Source organism: Balaenoptera ricei, chromosome 10 (genome assembly GCF_028023285.1).
Source record: "Balaenoptera ricei isolate mBalRic1 chromosome 10, mBalRic1.hap2, whole genome shotgun sequence".
NCBI classification, from domain to species: Eukaryota; Metazoa; Chordata; class Mammalia; order Artiodactyla; family Balaenopteridae; genus Balaenoptera; species Balaenoptera ricei.
The window spans coordinates 97,678,928-97,705,563 of NC_082648.1; the positions used below are offsets into that span (position 1 = coordinate 97,678,928).

At 57.5% G+C, this 26,636-nt stretch overlaps 1 protein-coding gene across 1 annotated transcript in view; it reads left to right on the forward strand.

The window, feature by feature from the left end:
- Positions 1-7,995: 7,995 nt before the first annotated feature.
- CACNA1I (calcium voltage-gated channel subunit alpha1 I) overlaps positions 7,996-26,636 on the forward strand; it is a 115,365-nt gene continuing 96,724 nt past the window's right edge. The window contains exons 1-2 of the mRNA XM_059934866.1: positions 7,996-8,025; positions 18,199-18,452. Coding sequence (XP_059790849.1) covers positions 18,220-18,452 — 233 coding nt within the window. The 5' untranslated portion in view covers positions 7,996-8,025; positions 18,199-18,219. The remainder of the gene's footprint in view (positions 8,026-18,198; positions 18,453-26,636) is intronic.

Genomic DNA, 26,636 nt, shown 5'->3' on the forward strand with positions numbered 1-26,636 from the left:
TGTGGATGGCTACTCTCACCTTCAAGGTGCATCTTGAAAGCCACTCTCTGCAGGAAGCCTCCCGGATCTCCGCTTAGGATGTGCACCTGTGTCCTCCATTCCCCCGTGGACCCCTCAAACACCCTGACCATGGTCTGTGTTTCTGCCCTAGATGGAGGGACTCCTGGAAAGGTTTTATAAAGGGAATGTGTGTGCCCTGGGGATGGTGGAAGAGAATGGAAGATGAGAGATGGACGGGAGGGGCTGAGATAAAGTGCGGCAGCTTGAGCCCCAGGCTCTGCTCACCCAGAGGGAGAAGGAAGAGTCTGGGCCCTCAGCTGGGTAGGTGGGCCCAGATGTCAAGGGCCATTTGCATCAGGGACCAAGGACCTGCTGAGAAAGCATCAGTCCTCTGGCCCTAGGGCGTGCGGAGACCGATGAGCAATGCCCCCTCCCAGCCTGGTCGCTATGCAGCAGCCAGGATGAGTTTTTAGGATCTGAGTCTGATCATGTCCCTGACTACCTCACTTAAAATGATCCCTCCATCCTCACTGTCTATCTTTCTCCCCAGCTTTACTTTTCTCTACAGGCTGATCGTATCTGATGTACTATATATTTCACATTTTTATCTTACGTATTTTCTGACTCGCTGACTACAATATAAGCTCCATGACAGGGCAAGGACTTCATTTTGTTCATTGCTGTACCCCCAGGGCCTAAAACTGTGCCTGGCACATAGTTGGGGCTCAGAGAGGAGCTGCTAAACGGGCAAAGTGGCCCTGTTACACCCTCCTGTGTGATCATTCATTCATTCATTCATCCATTCATTCATTCAGCAAGCCTCTGCCACCTGCTCTATGCCCAGCTCTGCCCTTCTTTGCAGGGGTCCCAGTCTGGCAGGGGCAGGACAGAGTGCTAGGCCATCAAGTCAGGGTGGGGGTGAGGGGTGAGGGACCTCTGACTTGTCTGGTGTGATGGGGGGAAGAGACTGAGCTGGCCTAGAGGACGCAAAGGCACTCTCTAGGCAGAGACATTTGATTATGGCTTTTCATCCCCTCCCCCCAACCCCCAAGACCAAGGCCAAACAGAGGGCAGGACTGGGGATTATTCTCTAAAACCCAGAGTTGGCCCCAGGGCTGGGGAACTGGGCTCCATGATTCTTCCCGGAGCCAGGGGTGAGGGGGGGGCGGTAGGGGAGTGGGAGGTGGGGTGAGGTGGGTTCCAGTTTTAACAAAGATCAGAACCTTAAAAGAAAGGAAGAATTTCGACCACGCAGGGAGGTCTAGGAGCTGCTCCCTCCAATGCCTATCCTGAGCCAGCAGGGGTCCCGAGGTTGCAGGGTGAGGACTGAGGCCAACCTGGAGCAGCCTCTCCAGCCCAGGGCCCCTCTCCCACCCGCACAGCCCCCAATCATCTCTCCTTGAGGGCGACATTGAAGGTGGCTTCCCGGAGGCTTGACTGCAGGGGTGCCAGCCTTTGTCCAGCGGAGGATAAAGGGAAGAGATGCCTGCTCCATTATTCTTTCTGCAAACAGCAGGAAGGGCAGAGAGAAAAAGACAGTGAGAGCATGTGTGCAGGGAGACTTACACACAGAGGACAAAGACAGATGGAGAGGAAGTGGCCCCCGGAGTTAGGGAGACAGGGAAATACTGGGAGGAGAGGTGGACATGGACAGAGGGGGATGGAGGGAGAAAGATGGACAGAGTCAGAGAAAGGAGAAGACAGAGAGGCAGCTGAGGAGGAAAGGAGACGGGAAAGAGGAACAGGAAAAAGGAGAAGCACTTCCACAGAGACAGACAGAGACAGAGAGAAGAAAGCAGAGGCTGATTTCCCTTGGTTCCTCCCATCGCTCTCTCCTCCGGCTCCATTGTGTCTCTGGTCTCTCCCTTCACCTCTCTCTTCCTGTGTCCTTTATCTCATACTCTCCCATCTCTCTCGTTTGCTGTCTCTCCCTCACTGTGCCTGTCTCACCCCCATCCCACTGTCTGCCTTCCCAGGCTGGGAGGAGCCCTGGGGGCTCTGCTGGGGGAGATGTCAGGCACCACCGTCCACCTGGGGAAGGACCAGAAACCAGGGCCCTCCCTCCCTAAGTTTCTAAGTCCTGTCCCTCTGCCTCCAAAACATCCCTCAAGTCTGTCCCCATCCCTCCTGTCAGCAATACAGCCCAGGCTAGTTAGGCCTCCGGGCCCTAATCCTGCCTTCTGCGATGGGCTCTCACATGGCACCCAGGTCCGGGCTTCCACAACAAACCTGACCTTGCCACTCCCCACTTACACCCCCTTGGCCTGGCATTCAAAGCAGGGTTGTTCCCACAACAAGCTCTGCTCCTTTACACCCCCAGGCCTTTGCTCCTCCTGACCCCTGCCTGAGATGACCTTCCTGCAATGTTCTGCCAGGAAAGCCCTCGCCCACCCACTGCCCACTGCCCCCCACCAAGCCTTCAGAGGGTTGCTCTGCATGTGAAGCCTGCTTTGACCCTCCCCCACCAGAAAAGACGGTTTCCTCGTGGGCCCCCTTCTCCACTGCGCTTAACACCTGTTATCTGAACATGGCCATCCCCCTGCTGGGCTGGGTTTCATTCGTCTCGGTACATCCAATACCTGGCACATAGTAGGTGGTTCGTAAATGTCACTGAGTGACCACCTGGAGTGACTGTCCGCATGCCACATCACCTCAATTCCCTCATCAGTAACACGGACCTGGAAATGACTGTTTGAGTGCTGGCATTCAAGGAATGCACTGAGCAAATGCTGAGCACCTACTGCATGCCGGGTTATGCGTGCCGGATGTTGTGAGGCACAGAGGGGGTGATTTGCCAATGGTCAAGCGCTAGTCGGATGTTAGGGGGTTTCTGGTGTCCTGTCTGGGCTGGGGGTCTGGGCAGGGCTGCTGTTCTCTTCTCTGACGTTCACCCTGGAATAAAGCTGCTGCCCCTCCTTGCCCCCCGCCCCCACCCACTGCAGACTTCTGGGGCATCCAGCAGCCGTGTCCACTGCGCCCAGACTAGGTTCTTCAAGCCCCATCTGCGAAGCTTCTAGGGCAACAAAGGCTTCTTTTGGCTGTGAGTCAGGGGTCTCCCACCTGCCAGGAAACTGGGTGTCTTGAGATCTGTCCCCTCTTCCTCTGCCCATCTCCAGCCTCCTTCCTGGGCAGGTGGATCTCTATCCTCCTTCTTCTTCTCTCTCTCTCTCTCTCACACACACACACACACACTCACTCACTCACTCACTCTGGCATAGAACCCTGTTTCTGCCGCTCATTAGCTATGTGACCCTGGGCAATTGACTTAATTTCTCTGGGTCTTGGTTCTCTCATCTGTAAAATGAGCTTCGTGATCCCTCTCACCAGGGTTAAGTGGGCTGATGGAGGAGATGGGCACCTGTCCGGGGGAGGGGGCTGCCTCTCCTCAGCTGGGTAAGATGCTGGACCACCACCCTTCCAGCCTGGGCGGGATTCCTGTGGCTGCAGCGACTCTGAAGGGATGCCAGCGTCCTCCTGGGCCCCTCTGGCTCTGACCTTTGCTTCCGTCAGCTTAGTCCAGTTGGGGGATGGGCTGGCTGACCTGCCCAGGGCTGGCCTCGTGCACATCAGCTCCCAGGGGGTTTCATCCCTTTCTTGACATTCCCACACTCTCACAAGGACTGTGCGCATCTAGCAACTTCCTGGGGGCTTGTGGGGAGAGGGGACTGGCACATCGGAGTCCTGCTCTCCGGGGACTCCTCCCCAGGGGCTCTCCTTCCCCGTGACCCCACCCCCTCATCTTCTCTCCTCTCCCTTCACTCTCTGCTCTTTCCCTTCTGAAACTTCCGGTTCTTCTCTCCCCTGACCAATCCAGCCACGACCCTCCAGACTGGGCTCTGGGTCCGTCTTGGCCTCTCTGAACCCATCAAGCACCTGTCTCTGCGGGGCCCAGCTTTGGCCCACCTTCCCTCTGAGTCTGACTCCAAATCTCCGCCCTGTTTCATCCACAGTCAGCATTTCTGTTACCTTTCTATCTTGTCACGTCCTTCAGCCCTGGCACAGGCCCGGTAGGTACCCAGTAGATGCTTAATAAAAGCTCTTGGAATGTTGAAGTTCGTTTTCTGCCATTGGTTTTCTTCTATCCCTAGCTCTGATCATGGCGGGCGGCTCCCAGGGCCTGGTTCTTAGGCATCCAGGGTACCGGGCTGAGAGCAGTCCCTCTCCATGCCCCGGGGGAATGTGCTCGAAGCGGCACGGGGTGACCCATGTGAGGGTATCTCAGGCCATCCCCTCCCTGCCCTAGTAGATGGGGTTATTCTGCCTGTTGGGAATCCTGGAAACCTTGACTCTTAGAGTTTTTGAATCTTTTTTTTTTTTTTAATTTAATTAATTAATTAATTAATTAATTTATTTTTGGCTGTGTTGGGTCTTCGTTGCTGCGCGCGGGCTTTCTCTAGCTGCGGCGGGCGGGGGCTACTCTCCGTTGCGGTGCGCAGGCTTCTCATCGCGGTGGCTTCTCTTGTTGCGGAGCACGGGCTCTAGGCGTGTGGGCTTCCGTAGTTGTGGCACGTGGGCTCAGTAGTTGTGGCACACGGGCTTAGTTGCTCCGCGGCATGTGGGAATCTTCCTGGACCAGGGCTCGAACCCGTGTCCCCTGCATTGGCAGGCGGATTCTTAACCACTGCGCCACCAGGGAAGCCTCAGAGTTTTTGAATCTTAGAATCCAGAATCCTCGTTAAGAGCACAGACTCTGGAGCCTGGTCCCCTGAATTAAAATACCAGCTCTGCCATTTATTAGCTGTGTGACCTTGAGCAAGTTACCTAACTTCTCTCTGCCACTGGCTCCTCATCTGTAAAATAGTAGTGACAATTTACAAGACTGCGGAAAGGATTAAATGCGTTAATAATATTTGTCAAGGGCTTAGACCAGGGTCTGGCACAGAAAAATGCTTTGTAAGTGTTTGAGAAATAAATCATTGTGGATTCTGAGGATATTGGAATCTTTGTCTCTGTACTCTTTGGATCTTTAGGCCTGGAAGGGACCTATCTCATGTCCTAGGGCAGGAATCCTGCCCCAGCTTCCTTTAGTCCCAGCTTGTTTATCCCCATTGACAGGTGTTCCCTACCCTTCCAGCCACTACAATTGCTAGAAAGTTCTCCTCGGGGACGGGCAGAGAAGCCCAGCAGCTGCTGGAATAGGGAGTGAGGGCCCAACAAGGATTGGGCCTTGTCCCTGGGGGAGGGGATAGGGAGCCTGGCCCAGCTGTCAGGTGGGTGCACTAGGGGACTCCGGGCTGGGGCCCATCACACCTACCTCCTGGCAGGTCCCTACCTGGCAGGGCCCTGGCAGGGCCCTGGCAGGCTCCAGCTCCCAGGGCACGGCGGGGCCTAATGAGTGTGCGCGACTGCTGCAGCCTTCTGCAAATACCAGGCCCAATATAAATAGCAATAATGAATAAATGAAGCTCCTGCAGCCAGCGAGGGCCTCCAGGAGAGACTGCCACAGCCTTGCTTCTTGCGGAGACCTGGAATTGCACTTCCATTCACCAGCAGGTTTGAGGGTCGCCCCTCATCAACACTCCTTCCGTGACCTTTAGTCTATGTGTGCCCCCCCATGTCCACAGAGCCCATCCCAGTGCTGAGCGGTGGGGTGGGCAGAAGAGTGAAGGAGTGGACAATGAAGGTTTTAGTTGAAGCATAAAGCATTTAGGTTGGACATAAAGCAGGACTTCCTGCCAGTGTGGATGCTTGAAGGAGGCTGGGAGGGGTTGTTAGTCCTGTCCGGACAGGGAAGGGACTTGGATCATGGAGCTGGGGGGTGCAAATTTCTCCTTAAATCTGAAACAGAACTTGAAGGATCAGAGATGCACAGAGAACAAAGCAGCTGCCTCAGGAGGCGGTGAGATTTATGTCACTCCAGGTATGCAACTGCGGTGGGGGCAGCTGAGCAGTCACTTTGGGAGACTGTAACTGAAAAGCCCCAGTCCTGAGAACTCACCACCTGGTGCTTCTCAGGGTCCCGTCCAGCCTTTGAACTTAATGTAAGTGTTGCCAGAGGAGAATGGAGAGGAAGCGAGCAATAGGTGGCATCTTCTCCCTGCCTTGCTGCCTGATCTCTTGCACTCTCCCAGGCCTCGGGCTGTCCAGCTGGGCACTCAGCCGGTCAGGGCATGGAGTGCCTGCTCTCGCCACCTCATTCCCACCTCCATGTCTTTGCACATGTCCTTTATCCCTTCTCGATGCCATTTCTCCACCCACGCCCTCTCTTATCTCAATCCTGCACAAGCCTTCGAGGCCCGGTGCAAGCCTCTGGCCTTTGATGAGGTCTTCCCCGAGACTCCTGATCTGAAGCCCACTCTGTTCTGAAATAAATCCATCCCACCGGTGGACACCTTCTGGCCTGCTCAGTTCATGCCTGTGAGACACCGCCTAGCCTGGTGTGTGCTTATAAGACCTTGCACTCTGGTCTGGTGACAAAGGTTTGTCTTGTTTCCCTGGACAGACGAAAAGGTAGGAAGCGATGAATATTTGTTGAGCACCTACTATGCGCCAGGCATGGTGCTAAAACCTTTTTAGACTCCTCTTATTCTGCAAAGTGTGAACTTTTACCCCCATTTCACAGATGAGGAACCTGAAGCTCAGAGACCTTAAGGGGCTTGCCCAAGGCCCTCAGTCAGGAAGGGGCCAAGCTGGGATCAAGCCTGAAGGCACCTTCCCCCAACATTCTGTCCATCTGCCAGACCAAGCAGGGCAGGCTTCAGTATCCCCCCACCACAGCCCCCAGCTCAGCAGGATGCCCCCACCCACCAACCCCCAAGAAGATGAAGTGGGGGTGGGAGAGCTGAGCTGAGGTTCCTGACCCCTCAGGGTCCTGTGGCCTGGGCTGCCCAGGGGAATTGGCAAGGCTGGGGCATTTGCAGCTGGAGAGAGGCATCTGTTCCACTTGGGAGCCCTCTTGGAAGCCTTCCTGGAGGAGGTGGCTTTTCAGCCAAGCCTTGAAGGGTGGGAAGAAGCTGGATGTGGATGAGAAGAGGGGAGGCTGCCTGGGCTGTGGAGTGACCTTTGGAGTTGAGTTCTAGCCAGGCTCCACCTTGTAAAAGCTGGTGGTCTTAGATGGGCAGGCCCTCACTGGGGCAGTGAAGGACCCTCTCCCCACCCTTCTCACCGCATCTCGGTGAGAATCCGGACTGTAATGAGGGCAAACCAGGCACCTGGGACTTGGGAATGGTCGGTAATAGGGTCCCTCCCTTTTTATGCATGACGCAGCCCCCATGTTGAGGGGCTAGGACCCTCCCCCAGGCACGACCCTGAATTTTAAGGAGGTGGCCTCAAGGCTGGGGGCTACCTGTCCGCTTGGGAGAAGTGGTGGCTCACCAGCCGTCGCCGTCAGTCTGTCTGTCGCCTCCACGCCTCCCCCCTCCAGCGTCCCGCGCCTGCAGCTTTCCCCGAAGACATTTGGTGTCAGTATAAGGACGGCTTTGCCTCGCACGCGACGCGGCTCGGTCTCGCCGCTGCCGCACGTCCCCGCACCGCCGGGCGCTCGGGCTCCTCCGCAGCCCCCGCCGCGCGCAGACCCCGCGCCTCGAGCCCGGGGCCGGAGGCGCGAGCCCAGCCGAGCCGGGCGAGGGACGCGGCCCCGACCCCGCGCCCCCGCCCTGGGCCGCCGCCCGCGCGGCTCTCCTCTGGGCACTTGCCCGCCGCTCGGTCCCTGCAGCGCCCCCGCCCCCGGCCCCGGCCCCGGCCCCGGCCCCGGAGCGCCGCGCTCCCGCCCGCCCGCCGCCTGCCGCGCGCTCCAACTCCGGCTCGGTCCGCGGCTCGTTCGCGCTGCCGGCTTCTCGCCGCTCGCCTGAGCCGCTCGACACTCCCGCCAGCCCGCCGCCTCCTCCAGCCATGGCCCGGGCCCCGGGGCCCGCAGCCCACTGCCCGCCGCCCCTCGCGCCCCGGGGGCTCAGCTGATCCTGAATTGGCGGGGGAGCAGCTGGCGGGGCTGGGGGTCCCCCTCGATTTCTGGCTTCGGGGGGGCCGCGTCGTCCCTGCGGCTCTAACGTGGACGACCCCCCGCTGCCCGGCCAAGTCCATGCCAAGGTAGGTGGGTTGGGGGCGGGGATGGGGGGAAGGGGAAGCAAGGGAGGGCTCCGCTCCATGCCAGTTTCTTGGCGCGTCGGGTTCTTTCTTTATTGAGGCGTTTATTTATTTATTTCTGGGGACCGGTCCCCCACCCGCGCGTGCCCATCAGGCCGGCCCCCCACCCCGTGCCTTCGGGGTAGGCGCCTTGGGAGGAAGGACGGGAAACTTTGACCGGTCCCTTCTCCAAGGCCACGAAAGTTCTCTCGGTGCCAATGCTGAAGCCGGCTGAGCCAGCGCTGCAGAAATTTATTCAACAAGTCAGGCTGCCGGCCGGGGGCTGTCAATTCCGCTGCCCCTAAGCTGCTGCGGCTCTGCGGCCAGCGGGACCATAGCTGGTGCCAGTGTCCACGGGACTGAGCTGGGAGCGCTGGTGGAGGGAGAGCCGCAGCAGGGGATGCAATGGGGGAAATCCCAGGCAGCCTTAACTTTCCTCGAGGCCCGGGTGGGGGGGAGAGCCGGCCCCCTCTCTGGTCAGCACCCAGGGGGTGCCCAATTCCTCGCTGTAGGAAGCCAGGAGGGAGCTGGGACTTTAGGGGGTAAAAGGAATCCTCAGCAGGTCGGGGCTGGTTATATAATGAGTGTTCATGATGATCGGGTTTTAATTGTCTGCTGAGTGGTGTGTGTGTGGGATGTTGGGGGCAAGAGGCCTTGGCAGGGAGTGGGAGGGCCTCTGGGGGAGGTCATGATGCCTGGGGGAGGGGGCTCTTGGATGGGCCCAGGCGGAGGCGTCAGTCAGCTGCTCTGCTTGTGTCTTTCTTTCCCTTTGGGGTCCTGGGGGCTCCTGAGCCATGGATGAGACTGGCATTTGGAGAGAACCCCGAGCCGTATTCAGGCCCTAGGAGTCTATGTTCTGGGCCCAGGTGTATGCATGTGTGCGTGTGTCCCTATTTGCGTGTGTGTGTGTGTATGAAAGAGAGAGAGAGAGAGAGGAAGCTTGCTTGCGTCTGCCGTGCAGTGTGATGGGGTCTGACACGCCATGTGAGCAGCGTCCTAGGGGCTGGGGTGCTCAGGTTGGCCTGACCAGGGACCCAGTCTGTCCTTCTGTCTCTCGCCACCTGGGGGATTTACCCAGCAGATCCTGGCACTGCCTAGGGCTAGAGTGGTGTGCAGATGGAGCTGTGGGTCCGTGGGCTAGGCCCCGCGGGAGAGGGTCTCGCTGAGGAGTTTGGGCCTGCTTCCCCACTGTCTCAATCCTCAGGCCCTGCCCATGCTGTGAGGCCACCTCTCGGATCAGTGTCTCCCCTCAGCCCCAAGGACTGGCTTTGGAAACTCTTGTCCACGCTTGAGGACAAACTTTCTGTTCAGGTTCCAGGACCCCGGCCTGGGATGGGGACTGGGCGGGGGAGTCTAGAGACCTCCCTGTCCCCTTCCCACCTCCACCATCCGTGCTGAGACCAGAGGGAGAGGATCCAGTAGGTGTCAGGGCAGGTGGCACTGAGTGGGACTGATTCTGGGGCTGCAGTCCGGTGGGGAGGAAGAGGAAAAGGGAAGAGCACATCCTGGGGTGGTGCCGAGCTGGCTGGCACCAAACTCGCTCCCACCCTCCCCAACACACACCCCCCGGGGGCCTGGGTACCACACCAGGACCTCTGAGCTCCGTGCCTGGCTCCTCAGAGCTGCCCAGGCCTGCCTCTGGAGCACCGTGGAGGGCAGCCTGGGGGAGGGGCTACCGGCCTGGCTGAAGGTCCCTCCCGGTTCCTCTGACCAAGGTTCTCTGCCCCCTTCCCCCCCACCCCCGTTCCAGGTGCTTCTGAGAGGGCATCTTCTAGGCCCACCAGAGGGCACCAAGCAGCAGTTCCACATCCCTGTGCCCTGACTCCCCTTGACCTTGGGTGGGGAGGTGACTGCCAGAACCCCTCCTCTCCCACTCGCTGTCGCTGGCTCCAGACAGCCTGACCCTCGTGAGCCCGCAGCCAAGCTGGGAGCAGCTTCAAGGACTGGCCTGGCTGCAGCCTCCCTGTGGTCCTGGACCCAGACCCACAGCCTGAGCCCGTGGGGGGTCGCCTCCGACGCTCCTGCCCTTGTCCCCCTCCACTACCATCTCTGCCACCCTCACCCTGTGCCCCGAGTGGGGCTCCCCAGGAAAGTCTGCTTCTGGGCACAGCTCTGTCCCACCCCCAGCAGCTTCTGAACATGGTCCAACGTAATAACAGGCTCTTGTGGGGCTCCTTGAGTCGCGTCTGTCTCCCCCTCGGCTGCCTTGTTCTCTGGGTGCCCAGCCCCCAGCTCAGGGTGCTCAAAAACCATGTTTGGAAAGAGAGGCTGCTGGGCTGGCTGGGGGCTGCCGGGGGAGCAGCGCCCTCCTCCCCTCTCCCCCATCCTCTCTCCCCCTCTTCTGGCTCCCCTCTTCTCTTCTATCCTCCCTTCCCCTTGCTCCTGTCCGACCCCTCCTCTCCCTCTTGTTCTTTGCTGCAGAATGTTTTCTTCCCGCACGTTCCCAGGATGTGCTCTTGCCTTGTGCCTTCAATCCTTATGCCCCCAGGAGTGCTACGGCTGGGTTGGGGGCTCAGAGACAGTCCAAGGAGCTGGGAGCATGGTCTGTGGGCCCATGCTCCATGATCCATGGTCTGTGGATCTCTGAATGTGTGAGTGTGTAGGTCTGTGAGTCTTTAGGTCCGTGGGTCTGTGGATCTATAGATCTGTGGGTATATGTGTCTGTGAACCTGTGGATGTGTGGATTCATGGGTCCGTGGGCGTAGGTTCGTGGGTCTGTGGCTCCTGATATCCAGAAAGATGTGGGCTGAGTCTCTCCCCCTCATGGCTGCCAGTCTAAGGAGGGAAGAAAACAAACCTGATTTCCTGATTCCCTTCTCTCTTTTTCTCTTTTGTATTTGTTAAGCACCTACTATGTGCCAAGCTCTGTTCTGGTCACTGGGGGACATAGCAGTGAACAGAAGGGAACAGACAAAGTCTTGGAGCTTCTGTGCCCCTGGGAGGGGGCCTGGGGCATCCCCTGTGCCAGGTGCCATGTGGGCACATGGCCATAGGGCCTGATTTCTTCTTGTGCTCTCAGAAAGGAGAACCAGGGCTGTGGTTGTTGCATGTGGGGAGGGGTGCTTTGGAAGCACAGGTGTTTGGATACCCTTGGAGCAAGTGCTGGGAGCTTCTGGGGCTCCTTGTGCAGGAGAGGATGAGAGGGTAGTGGTTTCTCCAGGGTGGAAGCCACAGTCTTTTGGGACCAAGGTCAGCACAGGCCTGGCCCTGCCTTGCAGACTTTCTCCTTTCATCTTGGAGGCCCTCCCTCTACCAAATCCCCCTTTCCTGCACTCTGGCCTGGGCAATCTCGCTGATGAGGCTATTTGAGAAGAGCATCAGGGTTTTCCCTCTCCTAACCCAAGACCACCGGCCCTGATGAGCAGTCAGGGCTGTGTTTCCCTCATCGTTGGTCCAGGGACTTAGGCCTCCACCCTGCATCACTCAGCTCTTGTCCTGGCCGGGAGACGCATGAGCCAGTCCATGGTCACAGGCCTGGCCCCGAGGGGCAAGGCACTTAGCATCAGGGGAGCATCGGCTTCTCGTAAAATTGGGATAATAACTTGCACCTTAACGGATTTTTGTGAGGCTTAGAAATGTCTCTACAGTGCCTAGCATGGGACCTGGTACAGGGAAGCCGTTTTTCTTTCATTAAGGTACTTTCTGAATCTCTTTTCCCATTTGCTGTCCCTTTTGTGAGGTAGAGAAAGAATCCTGTTCTGCATTTTATACAAGAGGAAATGAAGCTTGCTGAGACTCTATGATGCAGAGAGGGTGGAGCTGGGACTTGAACCTGGGCCCTGGGACTCCTGACCCAGTGCTCTTCCTGCTAGAATACTCTCCCTCCATCAGGGGCCATGTTCACCCTGATTTGTTCGCTGAAGTAAGACCCAAAGCTCTAATTACTGCAGAGTGAGTGAAAAATGATCAGCAGAGTCACCTGCTGGGAAATGTTCAAACACACTGATCAAGATTCAAACACAGCCTCACTTGCTGGTACTTGTCATGAGGCCGAGGGCCAACAAACAAACGATGATGCCTAGTGACAGACACATGGACAGGTACTGGGGGAGGGGGAGGGGGCTGCAGCCTTCTGTATACAGCCAGGCCTGGACAACCCTTTAACAGGGAACCTGGATTCGGACCTCCCAGATCCAAATCCCAGCTCTTTGACTAAGTAGCTCTTGACCTTGAGAAAATCCCTTAATCTCTCTGTGCCTCAGTTTCTTCACCTATAAATTGGAGCGGGCAAAACTGCTTACTTCACTGGGTTGTAATGAGGTGCCTGGCACATAGTAAGTGCTCAACAAATAATGTTGGCTATGAGTCTTGTTAGCCATCATGGGAGGGGTTGCTGATCCAACTCATTTAACACTGAAAAGCTGGGAGGGCGAGTTGTTGATTTTGGTGACAGAACCACGGTGGCTGCAATATGTGGGCAGGCTTAGCTGGCCAGACCAGAGCAAGTTTTGTGTCAGGTTCTGCACTTAGAGGCCAGATTTCAGCCATTCCTCTTTAGGCTAGAGGAGCCTTGACTTGGCTGCAGCTCCTCGGAAGAAGATCAGAGGGGACCAGTGGACCACATGCCCCATAGTTGCTTCAGTCTGACTGGGTTGCCAGCTGGGCTCTGGGGCTCCCAGACTGCATCAAGAGAGATCCATCTCTGTCCCTGCAGAATCAGGCAGGTGACCTGTCTGCTCTACTCTGGGTGACTTGGTGCAAACCTGGTCCAGTCCTTGCGGAGGAAAGAAGGCAAACTTGAGCATGACTGGGGAGAGGTCCCAAGGAACAGATGATCTGGAAATTGCCACCCAAGGAATGGATGAGGGAGCTGGTGACAGGAGGCCTGGGGCAGATGAGGCTTGGGGGTGTTCGGGCTGTCGTCACGCATCTGCAGGGCTGTCATGCAGAAGAGGGAACAGACAGAGGGTTCCAGGGGCTCTGAGACACCGGCTGGAAGATTCTGGGAGGCAGGTTTCCCGCAGCCTCATAGAGACTTTTCTCCAGGCCTCTAGATGCAGGCTCTGCATTGGTGTGTGTGGTGTGTGAGTGGATGCTGTGGTGTGTGTCTGTGTGTCTGTGATAATGAGTGTGTGAGGTGTGTGAGTGCATGTCTATGTGAGTAAACGTTGTATGTGTCTGTGTGTGAGTGTGTGTCATTGTGAGTGTGTGTCATTGTGAGTGTGTGTCTGTGTGTGAGTTTGATCATGTCTGTCTGTGAGTGTGATAGTAAGATGGATGTCTGTGTGACTGGGTGTCGTGTGAGTGTGTAATTGTATGTATGTCTCTGTGTGTGCTTGTGTGTGTGAGGGTGTGTGTGAGTGTGACTGTGTGATCTTTGTGCTGGTGAATGTGTGTGGTGATGATTAGGCCACTTCAGGGGTCCCAGTCTTTTCAGAGATTCCCTGTGTAAAGATCTGGAGCCCACAGGGTCTAAAACCAGACGCTGTGTTTCTGGGATGCCTACATTCCAGGGTTCTGGAATTCCGTGGCTGATGGCGCTCACAAGCGTGGGAGACCATCACGGGCTCATTGTGTGCTGGCCTAGTGGCTGGTGGCGTGGTCAGGTGCTGATGTGTTACCCCAGTTCATCCTCCCAGCGAGCCTGCCACGGGACAGCCGACACCCTCATTTTATAGACAGGGTATCCAAGGTCCCTGCCAGGCTGAGCCATGTGCCAAGGTGGGCTGGTGTCAGAGCTGGGACTCTGACACAGGTCTCGGCTTCCTGTGCCTGTGCTCTGAAACACACACTATAGAGTGTAAGGTGACCGTCATTAATATCTTGGGCCTCTAAGGTCCTGGGCGATTCTAAGATATTCGGATTCTGAGATTCCTGGATTCTAGAATTCCGGACTGAATTTGTAGCTTGTTCTTCGAGCTGTGACATTAGCTGATGTGTGGTTGTTGACAAAGGGATAAACAAGTTGCTTATTGCCTGTGTGCACCTGTGAACACACACACATGCACACACACGCACACGGCCTGGGGTCACCAGGCCAGGCCTCAGGTCCTTCTCCACCAGGACTCTGAGCTCTGCAGACACAAGACTTCCCCATACCACACTCTAAAGGCTCTGGGAGGCAGATTTCCCCATAGATTTGGGAAGACTTGGAGGGTCTTTGCCCACACTGGGGGTCTTGGCTGGACCAGCATCTATATCTGCACTGCCTGGTGACTTAGGTGGGAGGGGAAGGGCTGGTTCCAGGGCACCTCTCCTTGTCCCAAAGTGGTGCCTATGATGGTTCAGCGCTTGGGCTCAGGGGTTGCAGACCTGGACTGGGGCCTTGACCCTGCCCTATACTAGTTGCATGGTCTCGGGCACTCGGGCCGGACTTCCCTGGTCCCCGGTCTCCTTCTCCATGAAGTAGGAATAATCATGGTCTGTACGTCATGGGACTGTGTTGGGAATCGACATAAACAATGCATAGAAAGCCCTCTGCCCATTGCCTGGTACAGGGTCAGACTCGGTCAGAGCCTCTGTGTTGCTGTGATGATGGTGGCGGTGGTGGTGACGGTGGAGATGATGGTGATGATGGTGATGGCGGTGATGGCAGTTCTGGTGGTGGTGACGGTGGTGAGAGCAAAGAGAGCGCTGGGGTGGCAGCCCCTGGGGATGGCACAGCTGGCCCCATACACGCTTGGACAGCCACCTTCATGGGTCCTAGAGAGCCTTTCCATCGAGGTTACGTTGCCTCTTCACAGGGGCCTGCAGAGGGAGGCAGGAGAGGAAGGCTGAGCTTAACGGAGAGGAAGGTGAGGCTCCAGGAGGCCAGTGGCGTCAGGAGTGGGGGGAGGGTGTTCTAGACACAGTGGGGTCCCGCTCCTGCCCCTGCTCGTGGAGGCCAGTCGAGTTACGACACCACTGCCTGCGGGGGCCCCTGGGAGCATCTAGGGGGAGGAGCCTCTGGCTGTGGAAGCAGCTCAGACTCTGGGGCCAGATGGACCTGAGTTGGAATCCACCAATGCTGCCACCTAAGGCAAGTCCTCTGCTCTCTCCGAGGCTCCATCTGCAGACAGGTTGGAGCCCAGGGGGCCCCAGCGGCCGAATGCCCAAGAGCCTTCCGCTGTGGGCACGTGGGCAGCTGGGGACAGGAGCTGGGCTACAGGCATGGAGCAGAGGGAATTGGGAATGGGGAGCAGGCCAGAAGGCTGTCGCCTGGGCAGCTGCGGGGGAGCAGGTCAGAGGGAGATGGTCTGGGTGGTCCCTGGGGAGCAGGTCAGAGGCGGAGGCTGGGTGGGCCCTGGGGAGCAGGTCAAAGGGAGATGGTCTGGGTGGGCCCTGGGGAGCAGGTCAGAGGTGGAGGCTGGGTGGGCCCTGGGGAGGTGGAGGCTGGGTGGGCCCTGGGGAGTGGGTTGGTGGCTTTGGCAGTCATGGTCTCTAGGAGCCCCGCAGCATGTGGGGAGAGGTGTGAGGGCAAAGGACAGCACAGTGTGACAGCTTTAAACAGGGCCGAGCGAGGCAAAGGGCAAGTTAGTACAACGTGGACGGAGCTGAGAGGGAGGAGAGGAGGCGGCTCTGTGTGGTCCCAGAGGCCACGGCAGCCCTTTCCACCTCTGCGGTTGCAGGCAGGACTTCGGCAGAGCTGGGTGGGGTGGCCCTGGGGCCAAGGCGAGGCCAGGCTCTCCTGCCTGTGAAATATACCTCAAATCCACCGCCTTCTTTTCACCTCCACCAGCATCCCAGGCCAGCCCAGCCCATCTCTCCCGTCTCCTTCTGGCCGTCCTTGCTTCACCCCTGCCCCTCCACCCTGTCTCCCTTCAGCCCACAGAAGGATGGCCTAAAAAAAGAGACCAGAGCAAACCACTCCCTGCGTAAAAACCCTCCTGTGGCCTCCTGTTGCGCTCGGACGAAAGCCCGAGCTCCTTCCGTGGGCTCACAGTGGGCCCTGCCAAACTCTTCAATTTCATCCCCCCTCCTTGCCCCTTGTTCAGCCACCCTGGTCTCGTTTCCGTTCCTTAAATGCACTGGGCGCTCCAGCCTCCCAGCCATTCCTGGTACCTGGACGGCTCTTCCCCGAGCCCACCCATGGCTGGTGACCTCTGATTCTTGTTTTTATCTTAAAGGTCTTTCTTTAGAGAGGGCGAGGTGGGTTCTCCCCACTCCCACCTTTCTTCCTTGTTTATTTACTTCCCAGCACTTTTTATTTATTCACCAAATACTTATTGAGCACCTAGTATGTTCCAGGCACTGTTTCAGGCTCTGGGGGATACAGCAGTGAACGAAACAGACCACAGTCCCTGCTCTCTTACAGCCTCCTTTCAGGTCGGGAGACAGACACTGGATCATAAATACATAAATACATAAATTATACGGTATGTTCGGTGGTGATAAGAGCTATGGAAACCCAGAGAGAGAAATGAATTGACCCGTGTGCCTCTTTCCCTTGCTGGAGTGAAAGCTGAATGAGGGCTGGCACCCAGTCTGGCTTCTTCACCAGCCTAACCCCAGAGCCCTCACAGTGCCTGCACATAGTAGGTGCTCAGGAAATAATTGTTGGACAGATGAATGAATCGTCAGGGCCTGGGAGAACGGTGAATGGGAGATGGGGAGAGGGTGCTTCCGGCAGAGGGAGCCGTGTGAGCAGAGACCTAGGTGGGGCAGCCGGCACCCTGGGACCTGACGAGGTTGAGTTTAACGGGAGCGAGGGCCAGTGCGGGGAGCGGTGGACTTGGGCTGGCTCGGCGGTGAGCAGACCTGCAGCAACCCTGGGAAGGATGTTTTTCCGCCCAGTGGTTGACACGTGGAGGACCGAGGTGCCTGGGAGCTTATGTAAGGCCTGTGGCTGTTTTTCTAGAACCAAGAGCAAAGCCCTGAGCTCAGGAGAAAACTCTGCCTGTCTGACCAGCCGGCTGAAGTGGCAGGAGGCGCCATCTCCCGCCTGTTGCCCCCAGGAGCCAGAGAAATGTCCAAATGTATCAGCTCTGGGCAGCTCAGCTGACTGCCAAGCGGCCGCGGGCGGCAGCCGGGTGGGTGCCAGGGATCTCTTACTCCTAGTGCCCAGCCTGGCACTGCCAGGGTGCCAGGGCCCAGGATACCCCAGTGGGTGAGGATTCAGGGATTGGTAACCTCTTGGGTGAGGTGCGGAGGGGCGGGCCCTGCCGTTGGCTGGCTGAGGAGGGGGCTAAGCAAGGCCACAGTCAGTCATCACTGAATTTGGTGGGCTGGTGCTGGGCTTCTGGCCTCTAGACATGCCCTAGTTCAGTGTGTAGCCTTGGCATGCCCCTCCCTTCTCAGTGTCTCCATCTGCTAAATGGGCCTAATAAGGCTTCTGGGGTTGTAATGAGCATTAGACGAGGCCAGGATGTCAGAGTACCTCTGTGTTGAAGTCACGACCAGCTACGTGATTTGCAGGGCCCAGCGCAAAATGAGAATGTGGGCCCCTTGATCAAAAAGTATTAAGGATTTCAAGTTGGTGACAGCCGGGCTTTAAACCAAGCACGGGGCCCTTCTGAGTGCTGCCGTGGGTGGGTGCCCAGGTGCACACCCAGGAATCCAGCCCTGGTGGAGCTCTGTCTCTGCTGTTACCTGGCTGTGTCCATCGTGTCCCTTCTCTGAGCCTCAGCTTCTCCATCTGTAAAGCAGAGAGGTTGGTGTGTGAGGGTTCTGGGTTCTCAGCTTTGTGGGGCAGTGGGTGGGGGTGCCTCTGGGCTCAGCCGTAAGTCTCGTCTCAGATGTCACTTCCTCGGGGAAGTCTGCCCTGATTCCATCCTGGCTTGCCCAGGTACGCTAGTATCTGGTCCCACGGCACCCCAACCTCTGCTTTGTAACACGCATCATCCTGGCAGTAATGTCTGTCTTTACAATCACTTTCACCTTTTTCCTGCAAATTTTCTTTACTTCAGTGATGCAATAGATACACAACTCTAGTCTCATTGAAAAAAACCAACCAACCAACCAACAACTCACAACAATATCACAACTACACTCTAAGAAGGTTTTGTTCTCCCCACTTTTCATCTCCCCAAACTGAGGCTCAGCAAGGTTGACCAGACCTGCCCCAGGACCACCAGCTCTTTCCTAATTCTCACAGCCAGAGTGAGGCCGAGGGGCCTGAGGCTGGGCTGTCTGAGCCGTGTCCCCCTGTCGGGGGAGGCGGGTCGCAGAACGGGTGCCAAGCTTGTCCCCCGCCAAGTGCCATCTCTTTTTCTTCCGCAGGGCTCCCTGCTTAGCGCCGACATGGCCGATTGCTCCCCACGGCCCTCCTCCCCTGCCGCAGCCCGGGCAGCTGAGCCAGGAGTCACGGAGCAGCCCGGGCCCCAGAGCCCCCCTCCCTCCCCTCCAGGCCCGGAGGAGCCCCTGGACGGAGTCAATCCAGACGTCCCTCACCCAGACCTGGCTCCCGTTGCCTTCTTCTGCCTGCGACAGACCACCAGCCCCCGGAACTGGTGCATCAAGATGGTGTGTAACCCATATCCTTTGTGCGGCCTGGGTTTGTCTGGGTCCTGCCCGGGGCCCGGCTGTTCCCTCTGATCAGGAGGCCTGAGGCCTGGACTGAGGCTTCAGGGCTCTGGTGGTGGTGAGCCAACTCACGTGCTGGGTCAGGGGACACCTTGCTCGGGCCGTGGAGTTCGGATGGATGAGGACCTGGGGTCCTGCTGATGTGAATGTTCTGGAAGTTGTGGATGACCGTGGGGGTCAGTGCAGTGTCTCGCTGGCTCAGGAAGCCCTCAGGTGTGAACCTCAGGTCTGCACCGGGACTGAGGAGGAAGAGTTAAGCCAGACCCTGGCCTGTGGCCCAGCTCCCAGTGACTGAGCCACTTGGTGGGTGGTGACTACAGGGGTGATGACAGCCTGACGGGAAGCCCAGGGGCCTGGACCGGAGGCAGTTGACCCCAGCACGCAGGGCGAGGCTCCACCCACCTTGCCTCCTACAGTTCTTCTGTACCCACCTGCTGCCTCTCGTCTGCTCTGCTCGGGTCACCCCTGCTCAAGACGCTTGACTGTTTCCCATTGCCCTGCAGGAGCAGAGCAAAGTCCTAACCAGCCCCCTAAGCCCTGCCTCGCTTACCTCACTCTGCTTCCCGAGCTCTTCCAGGCCTCAGGGCCTTCTCACCTGCTCTTCTTCTTGAAATGCTTTCCTTTCCTCTTCACCTGGCCAGGTCCTTTGTTGCATCCTTCAAATCGCAGTTAAGTGCCACCTCCTCAGGGCAGCCCTCTGTGATTCCCCCTTAGCCCCTCCGTTTTATTAGCCCCTCCGTTTTAGCCAGTATGTGATTCTGAATCTAACACTTGCCTCCTCCAGGGTGCTGTCAGGTGACCAGGACACAGACCGAGCCTGTCTTGTTCATTGCGGGACCCCAGCACCCAGCACAGTGCCTGGCGCACCACGGGTGCTCCTGTAGTGTTCGCTGGGGGCGTGTTGGCAGTGTCCTCGCTGGGTCTCCAGGAGTGAATGGAGCGGAGGCTTAACCATGGGGCACTCAGGCTGGGCTTGCGGGTCTTGGGGTGGGTGGGGGAAGGGGGATGTCATCGATCAGGTGCTGAGGGTTCCAGGATTCTTCCTTGGCCAGAAACCTCCCTCCCGCCCCTCGTCCTTGGGAGGGAGCTCAGGGAGGGGGCAGTGCTTAACGTAGTACTCCTCAATGCGGGCACGGTTGGCATTTTGGATGTGACAGTGTTTTGTGGTCTGAGCTGTCTTGCACAGTACAGGACATTTGGTGTTCCTGGTCCCTAAATATTGGCAGGTAGTGGCCCTCAATCATTGTGACAACCAAAAATGACCCTTCGCATTTCCAGATGTCACAGGATTCTGCTCCCCATCAAGAACCCAAAGGAACGTGGGTGGACATGTAGGCATCAGGGTCAGGCCAGCGGGAATGGCTATCAGGACCAGCAGGCCTGGGAAGGGGCAGGGCAGTGTGGGAGGTCTGCCCCAGACAGACTGTCCTGAGCGCCAGTGTCCCTGGAGCTGAGGGGCCCTGGCTCAGAGCCAGCTGCCCTTTGAAGCTTGGTGCTCCCTGACTCAGCTCCTCACCCAGCCCAGAGGTAGGCCCTGAGTCACCGCCTGACTCACTGGAGAGCCAGAAGGCTGCTGGGACCCTCTACGAGCTGGTGAGCCGGGGTGGGAAAGGTCCGCACATCCAAATGTCAGCACCACTCCCTGCCTGCCTGGCCTGGGCCTTGAACATGCACCGTCAGCAGGGTTTCAGCAGGGAGGACCCTGGGTCTGAAATGTCAAGGGGTCCGTGGTGCTGTTTGACTCATGGGTAGGTGGCGTGTGGAAAGCATTGGGAACCAGAGTGAGACAGACCCATGGGCTGGTTCTGCCTGTTGTTTGCTGTGTGACCATAAGCCAGTTTCTTAGCCTCACTGATCCCCAGTTTCTCCACCTGTCAAACGGGGGTGGTATTTACCCATTTCACAGGATTGCACTGAAGACAAAAGCAGTACATAATGCGAAAATGGATCTTTGTAAACTGGAAAAACTGCCACACATGTGGTTATCACTCTTATTACCTGTGCCCAAAAGGTGAACAGAGCCCTCACATACAGCTGAGTAAACACTGCTCGTGGTAGATTCAATAGGACATTGGGCATAAAGTCTTTAGATAGAACATAATGCCTTCAGAGGACATTGTTTCCAGGGAAAATCAGATTCTATCTCTGTGATTTAGGTACATTTGTGCCAGTTTCGCTGCTAGAACCCATGCCTTATCCGTGCAGACATTGCTAATCGATAACAGCATCCTCCAGCAGGGCACCCGTGGCAGCATGACTAATCAGTTGGAAACCTATTTTCCACCCTAGATTAGACTTTGAGAGCCTTTCTTAGGCGTGTAACTGGCTGCATGTGGGAGAAGGGCCAATGGTGGGCTGTACTCACTCTAGTTTCCCTTCCCTGAGCTTTAGTTTTCTCATCTCTGTAATGGGACGATTAAAGATGATTAGAGATGATTCCTGCAAAGCACCCAGCCGTGTGTCCAGCACAGAGGAGGGCTCAGGAACGATAATAACAAGAGCTGGCGCTTCCTGTGCTGAACGCTTTGCCTGAAGTATCACCTTTTAACCCTTATAACCACCCCAAGAGGTAGGTGCTGTCAGAGGCTCAGAGAGGCTGAGTAACTTTTATCCAGGTTGTGCAGCCAGGATGTGGTAAAGCTGGCGTGAAATCCTCACTTTCTCTGAATCCCCAGGCTCAGCTTTTATCCAGGACACGGCTGCCCCCTGCGGAGCCTGGAGACGGGGTTCTCCCCACTCCACCGGAGCAGGGACGTTTGCTTTGCAGTCCCGGGTGGCCGGGCAAGGGTCTTCCTGGGTTCCAGTGTCTACCTTCGGCAGCCACCTCACTGTGCCCTGCCAGGGGCTGCCCCCTGGAGGAGTTCGCAGCCCCCTGCCTTCCGGCATGCTCCTGGCTGCTGTGTCCCCCGCGCCAGCCAGCGCTGAGCCAGCGCTTCTGCCGTGGCGCGAACCAGCCATGCACGGTGGAAGCCGGTGGGCTGTGAAGGCTTCCTCTCTGCTGGGCCGGGGGAGGGCGCCAGCCTGGCCCGGGAGCGGGGAGCCGCCAGCTGCCAGTGACCTTGGATAAGTCACTTCCCCTCTCTTGCCCTCAGTCTCCCTGTCTGCACGTTGGGGATACTTGGGCAGTGAAGTCAGGAGAGGCTGCCTGGGGTGCCCATTTCCCTGCCGCCTTTGTCAGGAAACATCTCAGTGGTGTCTGTGGGGACGGGGCTTCGCGTTCCTTGTTTGTGGGCTCAATCGCTCTGTGCTTTCATGGCTGTGGTCCTGGTTCTCATCTGCCGCTCTGTCCCACTTCTGTTTGCTTCTGGTCCCCTGCCGGGGGACCCTCTGCCGCTAGGATAGGGTCTGTGGGTGCTCTTGCTTTGAAGTCCACCTGGCTGAGACCCCCGCCTTGCAGACCCTCTGACCTGGGTCGTCACTGGGCAGGAAGAGGGCAGGGCCCAGGGTCTCATCACAGCCCTGCGGTGCCAAGCCTTGTGCTGTTCATTGTGAGGGTTCAGTGTGTTGGTTCTGGGGGTGAAAGGGATCTTGTTCATCCATCCTTCACTCACGCATTCATGAGCTCGGTCAACAAGCCTTTACTGAGTGTGTGCCGTGTACCAGGCACGTACAGAGGACAGCTATGGCCATTTTGGGCAGGAGAGGGTCACTCTGGCTCCCTTGGAGAGACGTCGACCAGGAGACCATCATTAGAGGGGACCTGTGGGATGGTGACAAGGGATGATGGTGGCCCAGGGTGCTGGTGGGGCCTGGAGAGGGGGGGTCCGAGTGGAGGTGTGGCTGCTTTGGGGTTGGTGTTGGAAGGAGAGGACTTAGAGGTGACCGCCGGGACTGTGGCTTGGTTGAGTGTGAATGATGACCTGCTCCTGGCTTCTTGGCCGAGAGGCCTTTGTCTTTGCTGAGCCTCTGTTTGCTCGTCTGTGAAATGGGAGCCTCTGCGACAACCCCCACCCCAGTTGGGAATGTCAGGGGGTTCAGTGAGAATTCCAGGGCAAGCATTGACCGGGCAAACTGTTAAGTGCAGAGTGGCAGCTGTGTGCACACTGGAGCTGATGATGGAGCTTTCAGGCTTAGGGTGGCTCGGGTGCCCTGGCTCAGGACAAGGGTCCTGAAGGCTGGCGGGGAGCTGGGCCCCACGTCTTTGACGATGGTCTGAGAAGGTTGTGGGCTGGGCCGCCAGGGAGAGCAGTGCTGGCAAGGGTGGGAATGTGCTGGCTCCTGCAGGGTCGAGGTGGGGAGAGGGCATGATGGCTGGGGAGTGAGAGGGGGAAAAACCTGAAAAGCCCTAACCATGGGGAGAGAAACGGGGCCATCACCAGTAGGAAGACCCCTCTCCCATCACCCTGCTCCCCTGCTCTGGTCATTTAGTCCATCCCCCTGCCTCTGGCGGCTACCTCTCAGTCCTGCTGCACCAGACGGGGCCTTGGGCCTCCTGATAAGGACCTTTAGGGCCTCTGAGGGCTCTTGACTATCAGGAAGTCCTCCTTAATCTCACCCCCACCCCTCCTGTCCTGAGCCCTTTCCCGGTGTCTGGGCCCTTGGGAAATCTGGCCTTGCGTTCCTCCACCTCTTCCTGTCTAAGCAGGTGGCTCCCAGGATCTCACCCCTCCTGCCCCACTGACAGCTGGTGTCACCCTCCTCTTCTTCCCTGCACAGTGGAAAAAACACCCGACCAGGAGCCTAAAGCTTAGCAACCTCGGATCAGTGCCTCTCCCCTGGACCCCCTCTCTCCTCCCCACTCGCCTTCACCCTCAGGGTGTCCTGGGGCTCCCAGTATGGAAGCGTTTTGTCATTTGTTAGGTACTGTTTCCTCCCTCCCTGCCTGCCTTCTTCCATTTGTTTGCTTATTCATTCCTCACTCAAACACCTTCCGTGGCTCTCTGTCACCCCCAGAATAGTTTCACTTAGCCTGGATTCAGGCCCTTCCATGATCCACCTCGTTGGCCTCCAGCTGCCTTTCTGCTATTTCCCTTCACGCACTCTGCTCTGAAGCCCAAACAAGCTGCTGGTGTTCCCTGACACCCCTGCTTCCCTGACTTTGCTTCTGCTGGGTCTGCCCCCACAATGCCCTCTCCCCCATCTCCATGGTGCCAAATCCTGCCAGCCCCACCAGCCCCAGCTTCCTGGCTGCCACCTACAGGAAGTTTTCCTGGATCTCAGCTTTTTCCTCTCTAGGCTCTCTCAGCCTTTTATCAGTCCTTCCCTATCTTAGTTTCCTCCTGCCTCAGGGAATTGTTTGTTGCTGGCCTTGTCTCCTCCTCCAGGCGTGAGGCCCCAGAGGGCTGGACCTGTGGCTCTCACTTTACTCTGTGCCTCCAACGCGCAGGCCTGGCACGGATGGGCTTGCTCATCACTTTCCGGTTTACAAAGTACTTTCCCACTCGCCATGACCTCTCAGATACTCTCAGCTCCTCCCATGCAGTGGCAGGGCTGGGAGTGTGCTAACTCCCCATTCTACAGCTGGGGAGACTGAGGCCAAGGAAGGGAGCGTGAACTGCCCGAGGTCACATGTTGAGTAGTTGGCAAAGCCAGGGCAGACCGGAGCCCAGGACTCTCAGGCCAGGGCCTGCTCGCAGCCAGGGAAGGGGTTCTTTCGGAGAAGGTGTCCCCTCCTCCTTCAGCCCTGGCCCAAGCGGAATGCCCAGACGGACGGCAAGTGTTGCTGGAAGAAGCAACACATGTCTGGGAAATTGTCCGTTTCCCTCCATCTGGTGTAGAGAAGGTTGTTTTTCTCAGAACTAAAAGTCAGCATCAAGTTGTGCCCTGGAGATGTTCATGGTGGTCAGAGTGGATGCTGCATGCTCATTGGTCAGCAGGGTAGACTGGACGGCCAGGTAGAGGAGCCTGGCTGGGCCAGGGAGAGCCTGACTCACAGGGCAATCTCAGGTACTGTCACCTGGAGATTTATATATAAAGAGAGCTACAGGGGGCTTCCCTGGTGGCGCAGTGGTTAAGAATACGCCTGCCAGTGCACGGGACATGGGTTCGAGCCCTGGTCCGGGAAGATTCCACATGCCGCGGAGCAACTAAGCCCGTGAGCCACAACTACTGAGCCTGCGTGCCACAACTACTGAAGCCTGCGAGCCTGGAGCCCGTGCTCCGCAACAAGAGAAGCCACTGCAATGAGAACCTCATGCACGGCAACGAAGAGTAGCGCCCGCTCGCCGCAACTAGAGAAAGCCCGTGAGCAGCAAGAAAGACCCAACGCAGCCAAAAAAAAAAAAAAAGAAAAAGAAAAAGAGAGCTACAGGTGCAGAAGCTGCCCCTGACCCAGCCTGGGAGCATTGGTGAAGCCTACCTGGAGGGGGGACATTTTGCCTGGGTCTTGCTGCATGAGTAGGAGTTTTCCAGGAGAACAGTTGAGGGATGGTATTTTAGGCAGAGGGAATAGTGTAGAGAACAGTGAGGAGTTTAGTGTGGCTGTAACAGTGTGAGGCAGGGGCTGGATAGCAGGGTATGAAGTGTCAGGTTAGAGCTTGCTCTCCATCTCGTGGGCACTGGGGAGCCATTGAAGGGGGTCCAGCAGGGATAGGACATGAGTAATTTCATTTATTAGAATGGTCCCTCCTGGAGCAGAATGGAGGATGCTTGAGGGAGAGAGAGTAAGGTCTGCAGACCAAGCAGGAGGCACCTATAATGAAGATTGATTGATTGATTGATTGATTGACTGATTGATTCAACAAGTGTTTATCGAAGCCCAGCGTCAGTAGTGTTGGACACTGTTCCAGACTTGAGCAGAGGTGCCCCCAGGGCTGTTCAGCCATGTTGGGTGGGACCACGGTGTACCAGGCCTGGAACCCCGCAGTGACCCCTAGGAGTCCCCAGCCTGATGGGGGAGGCAAAGCCGCACCCGAATCATACTCCAGTGAAGAAAAATGGGGTAAAGACCGGGCAGAGGGACCCTGAGGGGCTGAGGGCACCAGGAGGCTGCAGCGGTCAGCCCGTCCTGACCCGGGATGCAGCAGGAGCCGTCGGTGGAGGAAGAGCAGGGCAGGAGAGACTTTGATGGGAAGTGGGCGGAGGCGCATGGCGTCCCAGTTGAGGAAACAGCCTGGTCAAAGGCTCCAAGCCAAGCTGGGGTCACCAGGGCTGCTGATTATAGCCTGGGGTGTGGGTGGGGAGAAGACAGGAGTGGAGGCTGAGCGTGCAAGGACGTTCGGGGTCCAGCTTCTGGAAGGCTGTGCTGGAGCGGGCGCTGCGTCCCCTAAGGGCCTCCCGTGCGCTGGGTGCAGCTCAGCGCCCCCCTCGAGATCGCCCGTTTGCTAGTCGAGGCCAGCTCATGCGGGCCACCCAGGCTGGCGGTGGCGGAGGCGGGTTGGGGGGCGGCCTGTGTGCTGGCCCTGTGAAGCCCAAGAGCCCAGACCAGGGGAAGTCTTGTGACCCGTGCACAGCAGGAGGATTAGAAAGAGAGCTGGCTGATGAAGAGTCAGCCCCCTCCTGGGGCATTTAAAACGTGATTGGATTTTTACTCGTCCGTCCTGCCTGGGCTGCAGCTTCGTGTCAGAAGCCAACTTTGACCTGTCGCCTCCCTCAGACCGCGTCATGGTCCTGTGGGGAGACAAATGGCCCTGTTTGTTTCCCTTGGAGAGAAATCGATATGTCTTTTTAATCAGCCAGAGTGTCTTCCTGCTCATCTCCCTCCAGCTCTCCTATAGGGCTGCCTTCCGCATTTCCGCCCCCAGCTGCCCTGTGGAGCTGTGCTCTGCTCCCCCGTCTCCCTCGTCTCTCCCCAAGTTCAAATCCTGACACGGGTGCTTACTGCTGTGTGATACTGAGCAAACAACTGGACCTCTCTGGGCGCCGGTTTCCATCTGGCTCATCTAGATGAGAAAGCAGGAGGAGAAGGCTCGGCTGGTGGTGAGGTGCTGTATGAATGTGGAGGCGCTGGGCTGGGGAGAGAGGCCGAGCCCACGTGCAAGCCCCGTGACCTCAGGCCAGTCACTCCTCCTGTCTGCGTCTCACTTTTCTCATCCCTAAAATTGTTGGTGAGGGAAGGTTGAGCTGTATCAACTGTGATTTTTCAGTCGGGAGTGATTTTTCCCTCGGGCCACATTTGGCAATGTCTGGAGATGCTTTTGGCTGTCACAGCTTGGGGAGGGTGTGCTACTGATTTCCAGTGGATAAAGGTCAAACAT